This window comes from Canis lupus, chromosome 8 (assembly GCF_003254725.2).
Source record: "Canis lupus dingo isolate Sandy chromosome 8, ASM325472v2, whole genome shotgun sequence".
In the NCBI taxonomy this organism is placed as follows: domain Eukaryota; kingdom Metazoa; phylum Chordata; class Mammalia; order Carnivora; family Canidae; genus Canis; species Canis lupus.
In genome coordinates, this window is record NC_064250.1 from 63,151,077 (window position 1) to 63,169,488 (window position 18,412).

At 56.4% G+C, this 18,412-nt stretch overlaps 1 protein-coding gene across 3 annotated transcripts in view; it reads right to left on the bottom strand.

Annotated features, from left to right (window-relative positions):
* Positions 1–1,467: 1,467 nt before the first annotated feature.
* The window catches only part of ASB2 (ankyrin repeat and SOCS box containing 2), a 43,559-nt gene continuing 26,614 nt past the window's right edge, over positions 1,468–18,412 (bottom strand). For 2 of the 3 annotated variants that reach the window (XM_025442653.3, XM_035720133.2), the window contains 5 exons: positions 17,697–17,942; positions 14,399–14,570; positions 5,743–6,307; positions 4,569–4,722; positions 1,468–2,141 (listed from right to left, as the gene is read on the bottom strand). In XM_025442653.3, the coding sequence (XP_025298438.1) occupies positions 2,005–2,141; positions 4,569–4,722; positions 5,743–6,307; positions 14,399–14,570; positions 17,697–17,942 (1,274 nt within the window). In that variant the 3' untranslated portion in view covers positions 1,468–2,004. The remainder of the gene's footprint in view (positions 2,142–4,568; positions 4,723–5,742; positions 6,308–14,398; positions 14,571–17,696; positions 17,943–18,412) is intronic. The other variant, XM_025442654.3, reaches the window with a different exon arrangement.

Genomic DNA, 18,412 nt, shown 5'->3' on the forward strand with positions numbered 1-18,412 from the left:
TGCCCCCAGTGGCCACAGCCAGTTAATACTGGTACAGGTGACCTGAGGAATGCTATAGTGCCCCATACCCAGCCCCAGTGCACCCACGCATCTTTCTTCTCTGGTTCATCGTGGACGGCCGACCGCTTCCCCACCACCTGAGAATAAAGGCTCTCCCTCCAGCTGCCAGATGAGCAAGGACAATTTTCTGACAGGGTTTTCCACTGACTGCACTGAGCCCTCTCTGGCCACGTCCCCGGGGCCCCTTGGTAGAACATCTCCAGGGTGGAGGTTTCTGTGGGGAATTCTTGAGGATCTCTTGCAGCAAGGCCACATGGGACCCTGGCCCAGCACTGTCGGGTTAAACCCCAGGGATTTGCGATGTGTGTCCAGGCAAGTCCTCTCCCTTCTTTGGGCCTATTTTCCCATCAGGACCATGAAGGAGTGGGCAAGATGCACTGGGTTCCTCTGATCTGTGGCTGGAAGTGCTGCTTGGCAGACTTTTCCTCTTCATGAAGACACTAGATCTTATTGGTTCCATGGAAAGCCAGTGTGTAGGGGTTGGCAAGGCTGCTGGGGACCGCACGATGGGGAAGCTGAGGCCCCAGAGAAGCATGCCAAGGGCAGAGCCGGGCCTCCAAGCTGTGCTCCCCCACCAGGCAGCTGCTTACTTTGCCAAACCCAGAAACGGACATTGATCGCACCTAAGACTCTTCCAGAATCTGGGGCGGGGCAGGTGCAGGCTCTAGGCAAGGTCACCTCTCCCGTGTCACCGCAGACTGGCCTGGACTCCCATGGCTTTCATCACGCTTCTTTCGGAGGGAATGCTGATGAGTCACTGCAGCTTCATGGAAACGGTTCAGCGGCCTCAGTGCCAGGCCACAGAGCCCAAGAAGGTGCTACGACCATGCCCGTTTGAACCATGGGCTGGCAGCTCCAGAAAATGCCTGGTGCGTCCCACAGAGCCACACGAGGACCCACAGAGGCAAAAGAGGGGACAGGACCCCATGTCCCCGGTTTGATGCCTTTGCAGGAGTTGACGGCGGCCTCTGCTCCAGTGCCGTGGCTCACGGTGGTCAGCATTTAGATTTTTTTTCCTTCCTCATATCTCAACTTCTGTAGCAAAACAAGGGTGGGCAGGACCTGAAGACAGAGTGCCAGGAAGCATGTGTGTGCGAGGCAACCCCAGGTGTCAGGAGACTTGTAGACACCAGGCCCTGTTTGGGATGGAGCTCCGGTTTCCATGGTGATTGAAGCAGGAGCGAGAAAGCAACCCCAGCGGCCAGGCTCCCGGGGCAGGAAGCTGCCCCTCTCCTTGAGCTGCAAGCTCTGTTCTGGCTTTCAGAAGCCCAAAGGGGATACGTCTAGGGATCTGTGCACCCTATCCCAGAACCGGCCCCATGCCCGCTGCCACCAGGAGCGAGGCCGAGGACTCCAGGCCCTGGGCTGGGGTGGGGGGTCTGATGAGAGGGACTTTGCTGGGCAAGGTGTCATCCGTGTAACATTTATTGTACCTATGGTGAACCTCCCACCTATCCCCATCAGACCACATCCCCGGGAAGAAAGCTCAGAAGTCACGTGGAGAGTTTTATGGAGCACAGGCGGAGGGGACTGGGACAGCCCGGCAGCCGGGTTGAACTGGAAAGGCAAACTCATCCCTGAAAGCGTTGGGGTCGGGGCTTCCCTGCTGGCTCCCACCCTCCCCAGGCCACCCCAAGGTCTGCCCTGCCCCCTCTCCCAGCCCCAGGAATGGAGGCTCTGCTGTTCCCAATGGCAGAGAAGGTCTGGGATCCACTCAGCAGTTTGAAAACAAACACGGTTTTTCTCCTACTGGACACATTCTGTTCTCTGGTCCGGGCAAAGCTCTGGCCCAGAGACCCGGCGAGGTCACGGCAGCTGCCCCAGCTGGACAGGGAGGCAGCCTACAGGCTCGGTCTGTCCCCAGGTCCCCCTGGATTTGGGGACACTGCCGTCCTGAGGCTTTAGTGAAACAGTCTGAGGAGCCGCTCCTCCACAAAGCCTTGGCTACTGAGTGTTCTCGTACTTCAGGTACCTAATCAGCCTGCCCGGGAGCGGCAATAGGTCTAGGAGTTTTATGCGGTGCTTCCCGACAGCCTTTCTCACTTGCAGCCGGCACAGGTGAGCCAGAGGTCTGGGAAGTTCTGGGGAGAGAAAGAGAAATCCTGATGTGTTATTTGCAACCAGCAAAGAGTTTGCACCTGTGCCCGCTGGCAGGCAGGAGACACCCAGTCAATGTGACCTAAGACGAGGCTGCTTGTGGAGGGGCGGTGGTGGGCAGCACCTGGGTGGCTCAGGCAGTTAAGCATCCAAATCTTGATCTCAGGTCAGGTCTTGATCTCAGGGTCATGAGTTCAAGCCCTGCATTGGGCTCCACGCTGGGCATGCAGCCTATTTTAAAAAAGAGAGGGAGGGGTGCTTGGACGTCCCCCTCCCCGGGCTCTGTAATCCCAGCCTCTGCCAACTGAAAAGATCTGGCAAAGCGGCTTCCTCCTTGTAGCCCCTCATTGATCTGCACAGCCCAAGGAAGTAGATGGGGCAGGTACAAACCCATTTCACAGGTGAGGACCTAGTGAAGCCCACACCCGGAACCGGAGCTGCCATGCCCCTCTTCTTGTGCTCCTTCCTCTATATACACAGCCCGGACGGCCAACACAGCCTTAGCAAAGGGGTCAGACAGTTCCACCTGTTAAGTGCCCCCATAAATGGAATTAAGCCCTGAGCTCTGGTGGTGCAGAGAGGCCAGGGTGTGGGCAGGGATGGGGAACACCTCCCCACACATCCCAAGATCCCACTGGGCTGCCTCCCCCCAGAAGCCCTCCTGGGATACCTCATACAGTAGAGTTTTCTCATCTCAGGGGGAGGAGGTGTGGTAGGAACAGGGATTGATGTGTCTAGTAATAGGGTAATTTATTTCAGCCTTGGGCTCAGGGTCTAGCACGGGGGGGTGTTTGTTGAATCAACACCATTCATTCACTCAACACACACACATGTTGATCCTTTCACTGCCTGGCCCCGTGTTAGGCCAGAGATACAGAGATGCCTACCCAGAACTTTGGGGAAGGCTTTTACACCAGATGGTGCCACCTGAACAGGGTCTTGACAGGTGGGCAGGTGTTTGCCAGGTGAAGAAGGGAGGCAGGGGCATTCTGAGCAGGGCAAGTGGCTATGCCACGCCAACGAGCCCTTGGCTAATCTGGAAGATTGGGATGCGGAGGGAATGTGGAAGCAATGGCAGGTGGCTGCAGTGCCACCCAGCTGCATTTCTCACTGCTTGGTCTTGCTTAGGACAGACCTCCCATTTGGGAAGCTCAGTCCCTTTCTCAGCCCAAGTGAAGACTAAGCTGGAGAGGAGGAAGGCCAAAGGCCACTGCGGAGCAAAGGGTCATGGAGAGAGCAACCAGTTACTCATGAATGTGGTGAATGTTCACCAAGCCTCTCGGGCTATGCCCCGGGTGAGTGGGCAAGTCCCCACCACCCTCCCCCATCGCTGCCTCAATAACTTTATCAAAGGTCTAACTCAAATGCTTCCCAGGCATTTGTGCAAATGAGAAATCCTATAGTAGGTTTGGGTTCTATGGGGCACAGGGATCAAGGAGAAAGGTGGCAAGTCAGAGTTGGGGCACTGGGGCATGGGCACCTGGATAGTCAGGGGACAGGCAACAGGGTGGCACAGACCCATCTTGGGACAGCAGCAGTGGTGACATAATAGAAACTTGCTGTGGGTCAGTCTCTTGGCTCCATGATTGACAAACACTTGGTCAGAGATGGGCCTCTGCCCCTCAGAGTGTGAGAAACCCTTCGGGTAAATGGATCTCCTCTGGGCAGATGCTTATTTCTCAGTACCAGTGGCAGCACCCAGTTTGATTACTTCCGACACTTTACCTGCCCAGGTGAGCTCCGTAATGCCCAAGAGGGGTTCTCGGCCTGACTCGGCCAGGCTGCCCCATCGACACCACTGTGGATGGTCATCCAGCAAGCCCCTGGCTCCAGAGGTCTGCCTCTCGGCCTAGTGCTGCTCCCGGTGTGTGGTCTGGGGAGCAGCAGCTCGGACACCACCTGGGAGCGTGCTGAAATGCAGACTCTCAGGCCCTGCCCCAGGCCTGCTATATCAGAGTCTGCATTTTTAACAAAATGCCCAGGTGCTCTGTATGCACTTTCCAGTTTGAAATGCCTAAGACCACCATCTCTCCTCTACCCGGTCTCACTACCTCTCAGTGACCCACAGACATAGGCAACTTACTCCAAAAGTCCCAACACCCCTCAGCGAGCTGGAGCCATTTAAAACACCTGGAAAGATTTGGCAGCGAGACTCCGGGGTTGGTCAAACCTAGGTTCAAATCCCAGCTCTGCCACTAAATAGCAGTGAGACCTTGTCTCCCATGACATCATCTCTTGGAGGGTCAGGCTTCTCATTTACAGCAGTGTCATGGAGACACCGTATGCGACACGTGGCACAGAGCTTGGCACGCAGTAGGTGTTCATCAAATGCTAGTAGGTGGCACGTACTGTGAGTCCTGGGCCTGAATCAGGCAGGGGGACCTTCCAGGAGCAACAGCAACTGCCCCTACCTGCCTTCTCCTTGATGACGGCCCAGTCCTCGAAGCTCTCGATGTGTTCCTTCAGCCGCGAGCACAGCTGCACGTTGCCCACATAGTCCAGGAGGATGTCGATGATGGGCCCTGCCCAGCGGCTCACTTCCGGGGTGGACAGGATCTCGCAGAACTGGAAGAGATCACGCATTGGTGCTGGGGCTCCCCGGACCAAAGGCAATGCCTTGGGGGGGGGGGGCTCGTCTGTCCGGGAACCTGAGGCCCGGGAGGGGAGGGGAGGGATCCGAGGACCGAGGACTGGGCACACTCATGGCAGGATCCAGTTCTACAGACGCACTACCCGCCCCCCCCATCCACATAGCCTCTGCTGCCGAAAGTGGGAGGTGGGCAGCTTGACCATCATCTCTCCAAGCCTCAACTTCCTGTTCTAGAAAATGGGAATATGACATCTGGAGGGTGGTTCTCTCTCTCTCTTTTTTTTTTCTTCAAATGAGAATTAAGGTAATATATGAACATATAAACCCCTTTGCACGCAACAAATGGCCCCTAAATGATTCCCATTAGCTATTACAGATCCGACCTGTAAAGTCCTCAGCACGGGCAGGTCCGGCCTCTGGGTGGCCCTGCACCTCATGGGACCTTAGCCAATCTGCCCTCACCTCCATCCCTATCCCGGTCATCTTTCAGCGGCATATTCCAGGTGCAGGTTTGCCGCGGGTGACGCACCCCCGCGTCTTACACCTTATACGTTCCCCGTTACTCCTCTGCCTCACTGTCAGTTCCTGACATTCCCCACCACGGGGCGGCCCCAAAAAGGACGCAATGGGTCCTCGAGCCGCTAAGTTCTGCTGCCTCTAAGGCACGCTAGCCATGCGGTTCGGCGGCCTGCAGGTGCGCCCGCTCCGAGGGCGCTGGGCCGGGGCGGGGTGGGGGGGTGGTGGTGGTGGGCATGAGCCCCGCATCCCCATCGCCCTCCATCCCCCTCCCCTTCCATCCCCGTCCCCCTCTCCCCATCCCTCTCCATCCCCCATCCCCCTCCATCCCCATCCCCTCCCCCATCCCCCTCCATCCCTCTCCATCCCCTTTCATCCCTCCATCCCCCATCCCCCTCCATCCCCCATCCCTCCATCCCCCATCCCCCCATCCCCTCCCCGTCCCCCTGCCCCGCCCCGCCCGGCCCCGCCCCGCGCACCTGGACCTCGGCGGGCTCCTTGTCGGCGGCGGGCGCGTCGCTGAAGCGGCTGGAGCGCGGCGGCGCGGGCGGGTGCGGGCCGGAGCCGAAGCGGCAGGAGAAGCAGGGCTCGCCGTCGCAGCCGAGGTCCATGAGGAACTTGAGCAGCGACAGGTACTTCATGGCGAACATGATGGTGGCGGGGAAGGCGGTGGGGTGCGCGGCGATGCGGGCGTCGAGGTCGGCGCCGTGGTCCAGCAGCAGCCGCACGGTGCGCAGGCAGCCCAGGCGGATGGCCACGAGCAGCGGGCTGATGAGGTCGCGGTTGGGGTCGGCGCCGGCCCGCAGCAGCAGCTCGGTGGCGGGCACGTTGTTGTTGACCACGGCGAAGTAGAGCGCCGAGCTGCGGCGGTCCTCGTACAGGCGCGCGCGCTCGGGGGCCAGCGGCGCGTTCACGTCGAAGCGCGCGCCCAGCAGGGCCTGCAGCACCGCGTCGTGGTTGCGCTCGGCCGCCAGGTGCAGCGGGCTGACCCCGCTCCTGCGCACGCGCGTGCGGCTGGTCACCGGGAGCAGCATCTGCACGATCCTGCGGGCGGGGCGATCAGATCAGGGAAACTGAGGCCCCGGGAGCTCCAGCCGCCTTCCCCAAGTCACGCCGCCCGCCCGCAGTGGCTGCAGCTGGGCCCAACCCTCCTCGCGAGCCTCCGAGCCTCCTCCGTGGCCTCCGTGGCCTCCGGGGTCCTAGTTCTGCGGTACTTCGGCGGGACTGGACTGTGGGTGCGAGAATTTCGGGGCCACCTAACTTCAGGCTAAGGAGTGTTGCCTGTTCCCAGCTCAGTGATATGGAGGAATTGACTGGAAGGCCCACACACCCAGTGCAGGAGGCAGCGGGGCCGTGGTGATGTTTGCAGGTAGAAGTTTGGCACCTGCCCTGCCTAAGCGGAGTAGGGGTGGGGGAGCTGGCCATGTGCCAGGAGACACCTCCAGGGTGGAGGGAGCTGGCCATGTGCCAGGAGACACCTCCAGAGTGGAGGAAGCTCCCCATGTGCCAGGAGACACCTCCAGGGTGGAGGGAGCTCCCCATGTGCCAGGAGACACCTCCAGGGTGGAGGAAGCTCCCCATGTGCCAGGAGACACCTCCAGCGTGGAGGGAGCTCCCCATGTGCCAGGAGACACCTCCAGGGTGGGAGGAGCTCGCCATGTGCCAGGAGACACCTCCAGGGTGGGGGGAGCTGGCCATGTGCCAGGAGACACCTCCAGGGTGGGGGGAGCTGGCCATGTGCCAGGAGATACCTCCAGGGTGGGGGGAGCTCCCCATGTGCCAGTAGACACCTCCAGGGGTGGGGGGAGCTTGCTATGTGCCAGGAGACACCTCCAGGGTGGAGGAAGCTCCCCATGTGCCAGGAGACACCTCCAGGGTGGAGGAAGCTCCCCATGTGCCAGGAGACACCTCCAGGGTGGAGGAAGTTCCCCATGTGCCAGGAGATACCTCCAGGGTGGGGGGAGCTTGTTATGTGCCAGGAGACACCTCCAGGGTGGAGGAAGCTCCCCATGTGCCAGGAGACACCTCCAGGGTGGGGGGAGCTGGCTATGTGCCAGGAGACATGTAAAGGATTTACAAACACATTTAAGCTGAATCTTTTCAACAACCAGGAAGTATGTCTCATCATTCCCATTGTGCAGATGAGAAGCTCAAGGCTCAGAGAAGTCGAGGGACTTGTCCAGGCCACGTATCGAGAGAGGCAAACCAAGAAATGTGCCCTCCTCCTACTCCAGGGCTGTGCTGTCCCTCATCTCTGTGGAGCTGCCCAGTCCGGGGAGATAGGAGGGCGCCGATGTATCCGACCCCAACCACTCCTGCTCTAGGCCCCAGGCAGCCCTAGGTGACCACGAAGTGCCCTCCCTTCTCCTGTGAGTCTTGACGCCTCTTTGCCTGAAGGCCGATTCGAGCCTCCCCCAGGCTCTCTGCCTTGCCTATGGCCCGGGGAGGCTTGAGCAGCCACTCCTGAGGCTGGAGATGCCTGCAGGCCCTGGCTCTGCGCTCCTGCTCTCAGCACTTGATCCACATTAATCTGTCATGTCCTCCCAGTAGCCCTATGAGGTAGTATTGCGCTGTCCTCGTTTACAGATGAGAAAACATGGGGCCCAGAGACGGTATGTGACTTGTAGGAGGACCGGTAAGTGATGGAGCGAGGGTTTGAACCTCGGCAGCCCGATTCCCCAAGCCACACTCTCAACCACTGTCCTACGTGACAGTTAGGATGACAGCTGAAATGTCACAGGGTTTTGCATTGTAACGCGTTGACTTGCCTGCCCCTTTTAACCTTCCCTGCAGCCCTGTGGGGTGGCCGGAGCAGCTCTGTGGCCTTCCTTTTAACAGACGTTGACTCAGAGAGAGGAAGCAACTCATCAGAGGTAGTAAGCAATTTTAGGGGGCCAGTTCCAGGGGCTCTTGACACCTTGTCTTTGCTCTCTTGCCTTAGACCCCTGCCACTGACGTGACTCCAAACCCTAATCCATCCAATCCTTGCTGACAGGTGACCTTGTGGCCCCATGCAGGCTCAAAGGAGGTGGCCATGGTGGGGCAAGCAGGTGCCACTGGGGCCTGTTCCCACGCCTCTCTGCCTCCTGGCATGCTGGCTTCGCGGCTTCCTGGAAATCTTATGCCAGTGACCTCCTGCTAGGATCTCAGTGGAAAGTCTTATTATTGTTAGTGACGCTATGTTTGCCTAAAATCTGCCTCTAAAACCTCAAAAGGAAATTCACACACCCAGGGGGGCTAATTGCCTCCTAATTTCTATTTGTGCAGACACAGGAGGCCTGACCCCGCTCTGTAGAGGTGCTGGTCAAAGGCAGGGCTGGGGCCTCACCCTGGACCACAGCCATCGCCAACAAATGCTCCCTAACAGCCGTGGCATGCCCGAGCTCTGGAAAGAACAGCGAAAGAGAGACTGCCCTGGGGCTGCTGGCCAGAGGGGCCTGGTATCCCTGGCAGGTCACAACCGGCCTCCAGAGATCCCTTGCCCAACCAGGGCAAAGTGGCACGAATGTGGGAACATGACTGGATGCTGCCTACAGGTCCCAGAAGCATCATCCTACTAACGCAGGAAAATCATCCCATTGTGCACGTCTGTAGGATTTTCCCGACCTGGAAATAAATGTGCCCTGCGGGACAGGATCTAGAGATCAGTCCGTGCAGCCCTCGCATTTTCTAGGGGGGTGAAACTGAGGCCCAGCATGGGGTGGGGAAGAGAGTGAGGTTGGATTGGAGGTGGTTGGCAAAGCGAGGGCAGGGTGTAGGTGTTCAGAACCTACGTGCAGGGCCGGGCCTTTCTGTGATGTTCCACTACCCTGGCCCCAGGGAGGGACCATGTTGGCCGCCCTGCCACAAATCATCACTTTTTTCCCCAGCCCTTGATGTGGGATGGAAGGTTGGAGGAGGAGAGGGTGACCCCTTGAGAAGGGCTGGAGCCTCCCTTACTCCTCCCACCGGCAGGTCCTAGGCCCACAGCACTCAAAGTGTCCCTCATGAAGAGAAACGAAGGTGCCCACTGCCCAGGGGGACCGTTGGTGCCTGCCAGGCTCCCTGCTCCCCCCCCCTTCCCCAGCACAAGGGCCACACCTACCCCCAGACCAGAGCAGGCCCAGCGCAGGGCTCTTCCAGGGAGGCCTCAAGCAGCAGCTGGGCAGGTGACCCTGGCCCCTGCCTTGTGTTTGGGACACACCGGTAACTGAAGCCAACTTTCCCTGTCCCAGGCAGCCTCACTCTCTTTTCTCTAGGCCCCAGGTCCCTACCCAGGATCCTGATTTCCTCAAGCCTGTAGCCCTGGCTCCAGTGTCCTGCCTGCACTCAGCCCAGTGAGAAGGACTAGAGCAGAGCGCTTTGAGTCAAAGGACACTGCTGTCCTGAGCAGTGTGGGGCCCTGCATGGGGCCGCGGACCTGGGTACACCACCAGCACGGTCTCTCAGTGCTGAGCCATCTGAGGCATGTCACTCGACCTCTCTGAACCACATCTGTAACAGAGGGGTCGTTATCACAAGAGTGATGATGATGGTGGTGGTGGTGGTGGCCACCCTTTAGGGAGTCCCTGTGAATTGCTGCGAGTACTCCCCGCTCCTGAATAATATTGCTGAGCGTTTACTCTGTGCCAGGCACCAAAGTGCTTTACACGTTTACCTCATTTATCCTGGAAAGGACCCTGTGAGCTAAGTATTTTATCTCATTCACTCTTCCTAATAGCCCAGCAGCGTGGGGCGGCCTGGCCCAGGTTACAAAATACAATTTAATGATACCTTTCGCCGAGGCTGCTTTTGAGGATAAAATGAGGTCACGCTGTTGGGCACATGGTAGGCACCCAATACGCGGTGGCTGTCGGTGTCTTGACCACCACTGTGACTGCAGCGCGCTTCCCCTGCTACACCAGACATGCAGGCGTTCTGGGTCACAAGGTCATGGTGGCGTGACTTTTGTCAGCACTGGGTGGAAATTCCATTGCAGACTAGACCTTCACAAGGGAACCAGTCACCCACAGATGGCTCGGTTGCCAAAATCACTGTGTTTGGCCTGCCATGCACATGTGTGTGTGCATGTGTGTGCATGTGTGTGTGTATGTGAGAGAGAGAGAGAGAGAGAGAGAGAGACTACCTCTTCTCTGAGCCTGGGTGATGCTCCTGCTGGAGCCAGAAAAGGCTCTACCGTGGAGAATCTGCCTGAGGGCCTTCCCAGGGCTATAGTGGGACTCTTGCCCATGAGGGATCCTTCTAAGGGGAAGTGTGCAGCTTTTCCCAGAGGTCCTAGGAGCTGGAGCAAGGGAGGAGCTTCTCCGTGAAGGAGGAAGAGCCCAAACAGCAGAACTGGGTGCCCTGCTGCATGAACAGGTGCGCCGAGGGCTCTCTGGGCCTTCAGAGACTGGAACCTCGCCAAGGCTGCAAACCGCCAGCTTCGTCACAGCTCAGGACGGCTCAGGGAGGCCCCACAGTGCGGACTCCTGGGCTCTGCCAACCGGAGCCTGATTCAGCAGGTCTGGGGAGGGGGCCCAGGAGGTGTTGCAGGTGACCCGTGTGCCCCCCTTGGGAAACTTGGATGCAGACCTTCATCATTTTCCTCCAGAAGATACAGGCAGTAAACCAGTTTCCTTTGCAGGATGGGCATGGGTAAAGGGTCCTGTGCCCACAATTCCCCCTCTGATTCTCTTGGAGGCCTCAAGCTTTGAGCCTCAGGTTCCCTTTCAGCCAATGGGGAGACTAACTAGCTCGTGAATGTGCTTTGTAAACTGCGTTTTAACTTACTGTGTTTACTGTTCTTTCTTCTCCCTTTCTCCAAAACAAGTGTTAAAGTGGCTTGCAAAGGTGATATAAATTAGAAGTAAAAGAAAAACTATAGTGGAAAACTAGGACGTCAGAAATGAGGCCCAAAAGGCCAGTCAGTCTCTGTTACATGCCAGGCACAAAACAGACTCTAAGATCCTGGTTCTCTATGGGGCTGCCTGGTGAAATCATCTGGGCAGCTTTTTTTCAGAGACCCTGAAACCCCAAAACCCCAGCCCCAGCCCAGACTGCTTACATCAGAATCTCTGAAGATGAGTAAGGGCCAAACATTAAGAGTTTTAGAGCCTCTGGCAGTGGTGGTGGGGCTTCCAGGGTGTAGCCAAGGCTAAGAATCCCTGGTCTTGGTGCTATTCTAAATTTAGTTGAAAGGAGTCATGGGGCATCTGGTCTTGTCCAACACAGTTTCTTAACAAATCTATGCTTGATGTTGGGTTTTAATCTCATACTGTGCCTTTGCTAAACTGGAAATGAAGTACAAGGTAAGGTGTGCCTTGGAGGTGACTTGGGTGTCCTCTAGGCTCCCTTCTCAGCCATGCCCGAATGTCACACCCTCTGGTTAAATGTGCTGTAGCGATGGCACCATCTGGTGAACCCTGAGACCAACTGCTGGGCGCTGCTTTCCACGCCCTAGACAGGCAGGGTGTTTTGGCAGGTGGCGGAGTGTGGAATGCCTATGGAATGTCACATCAAATCCCCGAGCAGCCTATGGGAGGTCAGCGTGGACAGGGCCATTAGTGCCACATGCCCGAGGAGTGAAGTGCCCAGGGCTTGCCTGGCCGTGGGCCTTGCCAGGTGGCAGGAGCTGATGCGAACCCGGCTTTAATCCTTTGTTGGGCAGCCCTCAAAAGTGTGCAGGCCTGGCCCCTCTCACCCTCTCAGTCTTGGGGAGCAAAGGGAAGTGGGGCCTGGGAATGGAAGGTGAACGACCAGGGAAATCATGTTGAGAGTCATGAATCCAAAGAAGATTTGGAGGAACACAAACTGTCCAGAGAGAACCAGCCTAGCTCCCTGGCCAAGCTTAGGCACACCCAGTGCTCCTTCAGCGTACCCTCCCGCTGGGGCCAGACTGCTAAGTTCAGGGGCCATGTGAGGCATCTGGGTGTGACCGAAGGATGCCAAGGGACAGTGCCAGCTCTGCCACTCTGTGGCAAGCCACTTCCCATTTCTCTCCTCTGCAAAATCAGGGCCTGTATTACGTCAGTGATTCCCCCGAAGGTGTGGATGGCTGTATCTGCGTGGCTCAGGGAGCTCTTCACAGGTAGAGGCTTAGGCCCCCTCCCTCCTGGAGATTCTGGTTTAGTGGTTCTGGGATGCGTCATTTAACAAATAGCCCAGAAAGATGGTGCTGTACAGGCAAGTGTGGGGTTCCAGGGACCCTGGAGACTTCAAGGGCCAGCCCCTTCCCTCTCCTTCATTCTTTGGATCTCTCCCTCTGGGTCATGCCTGAGATAAACCACGTCTACTGACTGATGCTGGATCTTTCTGGGGCTGAAGAGAAAGAATCCATCTTGCCCAGCACCACTGCCTGACGTGGTGCTTTCTTCCCTCTATTGGCTGAATGGAAAAATGAGGGAACGTGCTCTTCCTACCTAGGAGAGCGTGAGCGCACCGACCTGCGGGGTACCTGCTGTGTGCCGGGCAGTCTGCGGGGTGCTTTACTTCCATTCCTTAGCCGTATATATCCACTTCGCTAACAGTCCTAACAACAACCCCATGAGGCAGGTGTAACTGTCCCCCATTTTGCAGAAGGAGAAACTGAGGCTCAGAAGGGTTTAAGCAATGTGACCAATGGCTTCAAACCAGGGGAAATTCAAACCCAGGTCCGTGTGCCTTGCAGCCTCCTGCTCTAGGGTTCAGGGAAGGCGGGGTCTCCTCTGTGCATGTAACCTCGGGGAGGGCTTGTGGGCAGGGCATCTTGGGTTGGCCATACGTGCAGACAGCCTGCAGAGCGGGGCCTGAGGTTCCGGGGGGTCTTTCTCTTTGTCTCCATTCCTCTCTGCGGGATGCCACTCTCACCCCTATTTCCATCTGCCTTATTAGCAAACACAGCCAACACCCCCTAACGTGTACAATCTGTGTTCTTCCCTCTTCTCTCTACCTGATGGCAGGTAGATGGGCAGGTGTTGCCCAGACTGTGTCATCTGGGGTGCACTGGATGGAGTTTTATGTGAAAAGCTTTCCTTATTAATCATAAATTGGCAATTGTGGCGATTTAACCGTGTGATGAATATTTCCTTTTGAAACCAAATTCATTTTATGTAAACATATCTTCAAAAGAAAACACCCAGCGGTGAACGTATAGGTGCCTAAAATCAGGAATGAGGTCTGTGAGTGGTCAAAGTCTGGAAAGCACTGGTGGAGTGGCTGTTACAGAGCCCTGTCATCCTTCAAGAGCAGCTGGGGTTCTGCGTCCTTCAGGGAGTCCTCTCTGAGCCCACCAGCTAGTGGCGATGCTGGGGTATGCTTAACAACCAGCTCTTCGGGAGCAAAGGGGACCCTGATATGTTGCACTCACCAATTTCCGTGGCGTGAATACTCTCGCTATGGCCAGCATCAGGCTGCCCTGGTGAACAGTCGGCTCCCGTGAGCTGGGACGAGCCAGCTCCAGCACACCTCTGCTGCCAGGCCCCACTAGTCTCTCTCCTCTAGGACTGCCACAGAGCTCAGCTCTTCACGCTCTTTCATGTCATGAGTTCATGTGCCTGTGTCTCTGTCTCCCTCCCTGCCACCAGATCGCCCCCCGAGATTTAAGCTTCTTTTGTTTTGCTCAAAGTGCCCAGCACATAGTAAGTGCTCAGTAAAGGCTATCTAGCTATTATCATTGGCACTATTTGTGTTATTGTATGGTTGGTACTATTCCTATTATTCTATGTATCCCCTGCATGCTAGCTAATTGCCTGAGTGGTTATCTTTGCATCCCCCCAAAGAAATAGCCGCTAGTCCAGTCTCCTTTCTGGCCCCCCTGAGTGCAGTTCCTGTAGATGTGACATTTGTAGCAGGTGAGCTCTTGCCGTCTGCAAGATGTGGGACCTTGGGCAAGTCACTCACCTCTCCGTGTCTTAGCTTTCTCATTTGAAGGGATGAAGAGAATAGTATCTACCTCCAAAGACTTGTTAAAAGGCTTGTTAACAGTAGAGTGGTCAAGAGGGCGAAGGAAGTTAAGAATGTAACGTGCTCTAGCTTGCCACCTGCTGGAGAGTCTCCTCCTTTCTACCTGGAAGGTGCCCCTCACCACTCCTGGGCCTCCCTGTGGGAGGGACGCTTGCAGCAACCCCCCCACCCCGGCCGCACCAGCAGTGTAGGTGTGGCGGGGAGCCACGGAGCACAGGTGGCGGCGCCCGGGCTGACCTGTAGTTGCCCTTCTTGGAGGCGATGTGCAGCGGGAGCAAGCCGTCTTTGTTGGCCTTGTTGGCGTCGGCCCCTTGCGAGAGTAGAAACTCCACCACGTCCTCGTGTTCATTCTTGCAAGCCTCGTAGAGGGCCGACGCACTGTCACTGGCTTGCGTGTTGATGTCAGCACCTGGCCAAGGAGAGGCAGATCAAGGAGTGAGTGCGGCGGTCCCCATCCAGCACTGTGCCAACCACGGTGATACATCGGATCGCTTAAGAACCACTCCTGTCTGCAACAGGGAGACCCAGGGGGTCTCAGTAAATGCTGCCATTCACTGAGCACTTACTATGTGCCAAGCCAGCACCATGCTTTACGTGGTGCTCTCTCTTTGAGTCCACAGGAGAGTTCATGCAGGGATCCCTGGGTGGCTCAGTGGTTTGACACCTGCCTTGGGCCCAGGGCATGATCCTGGGGTCCTGGGAGTGGGTCCTACATTGGGCTCCTTGCAGGGAGCCTGCTTCTCCCTCTGCCTGTGTCTCTCTGTGTCTCTCATGAATAAATAAATAAAATCTTTTAAAAAAACAAAACAAAAACAGAGTTCATGCATTGGTCACAACTCTTGTCTGCGTGTGGCGGACAAGGACACAGAAGTACAGGCGACCTGCACAACTTGCCCCAGACCACCCAGCTCATAAGTGCAGGGCCAAAACTTGAACCTAGATGGCCTGACAGCAGAGGCCCCTGCAGATGGTCTGATGGCAGAGGCTATGATGCTCTTCACCCTTGCTCTCCACGTCAAAGTGATCCGGGGCCTGTCCTGAGGAAGCCCCTGGGCTCTAGGAGCACACAGAGCCCCCTAATAAGGAAGGAAAGGCCCCCAAAACTTTATTAATAGGGATTTGTTCTTCTCTGCCTTCCATGGCAAGGAGTAAGAGAGGGATTGCTTCGGGTCTCCTCCGCAGAGGAGAGCATGAGAGCATGCTGGGAGGTAAGGAATCGACCGGGGACACCCTCCATCAGCCTCGTCTCCTACATCTTCTCCATCTCCTGCTGGTAAGGGAGAGACCCATGGGTTTCTCTGCAAAAAGAGGTACGGTCTCTTCACCAGTCCCTCCTTCTTCTGGAAGGAGATAGAGCTGAGACAGTACCGAAGCGTCAGTAAGAGCTGAGATCACAAAGCATCTTTAACCACAGCTCCGCTCCGCCTGGGCTTTCTGCTTATCTGGTAGCTTTCAATTTTGGTAACTGGCTTCTGGTCTAGTGGAAAGTGCACACAGGCTTTTGCAAGAAACAAGAACTAGTTGAAGTTTCTGTTTCAGGGCTTACAAGCCCTGTGGTCCTCGGGTGGCCCTCAGGGGCCGCAGTTTTCCCATCTGTTGACCTGGAAAAAATAGTACCTTACTTCGAGGAGTAAATAAGATAAAATATGCAAATATCTGCTGTGGGCTGGATGCTTGTGTCCCCTGAAAATCCATATGTTGAAAGCGAATCCCCAGTGCAATGGTGTAAGGAGGTGGGTGCGAAGGTTATGAGGGTGGAGGTGCCATCTGAATGGGATTAATGCCCTTATGAAAGAGACCCCCAAGGGCTGCTTAGCCCCCTTTCACCATGTGAAGACCCAGCGAGAAGGTGGCTGTCTATGAACCAGAGATGGGCTCTCACCAGGCAACAAATCTGCTGGCACCTTGATCTTGGACTTCCCAGCCTCTGGAACTGTAAGGAATAACCATGTGCGGTCTCTAAGCTGCCCAGTGCGCGGTGCTCTGTGACAGCAGCACGAACAGACCAAGACCATCTCCTGCACGGTGCCTGGCATAGAGAAGGTGCTCAGCAAATGCCAGTTCTCCAGGATGGGGGGAGCGGGGCGCAGAGGCTGGCTCTGCTCTCCACCCTGAGGGAAAGTCAGCCACCAGGTCCAAGCTCTTGAGGTCAGGCTCCCTGGAAGCCTGGACCCCACCAGCAAAGCCACCCGCTCTCCCAAGAAAAATATTTGGGTTTGAAAAGGGACTCAGCCCACAGAGGGAGCAGACCTTGACTCAGACTGTCGGCAGGAGAGCCGGACAGATGTTCGGAGCTGGCCCGTGCCCCTTGCTGGCTGAGCATCCTGCCCTCTGCCAACCCTCCTTGCCTGGGCTCCCAGGACCCTGCCTCTGCCCCTTTGTTCTCAAGCTGGTCAGTCCAGATGTGTCCCCGGCTGCTAGGAAGTGCCCTGGGTTTGTTTTCCCATCTGTTAAGGCACGTGCTGAGTAAATGGATGTTTATTCAAGCGGAGTCCCCCGGTGGTGGTTCTCGAGGCCTGCGGTGGACACAAGAAGCATGCAGCCTCGAGTCGGATGCTGTGGTCGCAGTCTAGGCTCTGACTGTGACCGATCGTTTAACCTTTCTGAGCCTCAGTCTCCTCATCTCCCGAATGGGATGAGGACACCCCCCCCCCCAACCTCATACAGCTATGGAGAAAATCCCATTGGCTTAGTCCATGTTCATGCTCAACACAGTGTCTGGCACACAGTAGGTCCTCAACAAATCCCTTAAACTCAGCCGGACGGTCTGGTTTACCCCTGGCCTCTCTGTGGCTAGAGAGGGAGGCTCACTCCCCATGGATAGAGAAAGAAGAAATCCAAGGTGTTCTTGGGGAAGAACAGAATAATGATGCTCTTTAGCCAGAAGAATGTCTGCCATTGTCACGGGGTCTCTGCAATGCAGGCAGTAGTATTTTATTTTCTCCCATTAAGTGACTAAGATGTTTTCCCCAGGCAAAGAGTGCCAAGATCCGGGTTCAGATCCCAACTCTTCCGCTACTTCACTGTGTGACCTTGGACAAATCACTTTCCCATCCCCGGTCCCTGGTTTCGTCACCTGTAAAATGAGGAGGGTGACCTAAACGTTGCCTGAGGTTCCTTCTGGCCTTAAAGTGTGACATGGTGGAAGGAGAAGTGTCAGGAGCCTAAGAGTCTGGCTTGTTCCACCACTAATTTGCTACGTGACTGTAAATAAGTCACTTCCCCTTTCTAGGCCTCAGATTCCTCATTTGTAAAATGAGGATGTTGGGCTAGATTAGAGGAGGCAAAAACATATGGCACGTGTGCCACTCCCCCCTCCACCCCAGGTTTGTGCCTAATTGCAGGCGTCGCTGGTGGATCTCAGCACGTCTCCCACTGAGCCTAGACGCAGCCTCTGAATCCTCACCCCAGCGCTCCCAGGAGATACTATCACTCGATCAGAGTATGTCCGCAAGGCGACACCTAAACTTGCCTCCCCTGAGACCTCTGTGCCCCTTCCACTCTGCTACACGACCCAGGGACCCTTAGCACTCACCGTACTTGGCCAGGAAGCGTAGGGCGTCCAGCTGCCCACTCTGGGCAGCCACGAACAAGGGGGTGATGCCGTAGGCATTCTTGGATTCTACTTTGGCGCCTCTGCTCACCAGGATCTCCATGACCTCCAGGTCGTTGCGAGAAACAGACTCGTGCAGAGCTGTCCAGCCTCGGTTGCAGCGGTGGTTGGTGTCCGCGTTGTACTGCACCAGGATCCTCACTGCCTCCACGTTCTTGCGCTCACAGGCTGTGCCCGGGGAGAAGCCAGATGGTCAGCGGGGCCCTGGCAGGACCTGGGCGGCCGAGACTTCGTTCCTTTATTTGGCCGTTCCCCCATTCATCCACCAGCCACTCATTCAACAAATCCCCACTGGGTCCAGACTGAGGTCCAGTCCCTGCATTTTACCTGGGATATACACCTAAAATAATAGTAATCCTAATAGCAGTAATTGCCGAGGTATATAGCACTGATTGTGGGCCAGGCACTCTGTTCCAAGCACCTTACGTGACCAACTAACAGAATTCTCCCAATCACCCTTAAAGGATGTAGTGTTATTATCCCTTTTCGCAGAGGAGGAAAATGAGGCAGAGAGAAGTTAAGTGACTCGCCCAAGGTCACACAGCTAGTGTCAGAACAGGAATTGAAGCTCAGGCACTCGGGCCCAGAGTCCTTGTCCCTTGGGAGATTCCAGGGCATCCCTAACTCGTTTCCCTCTG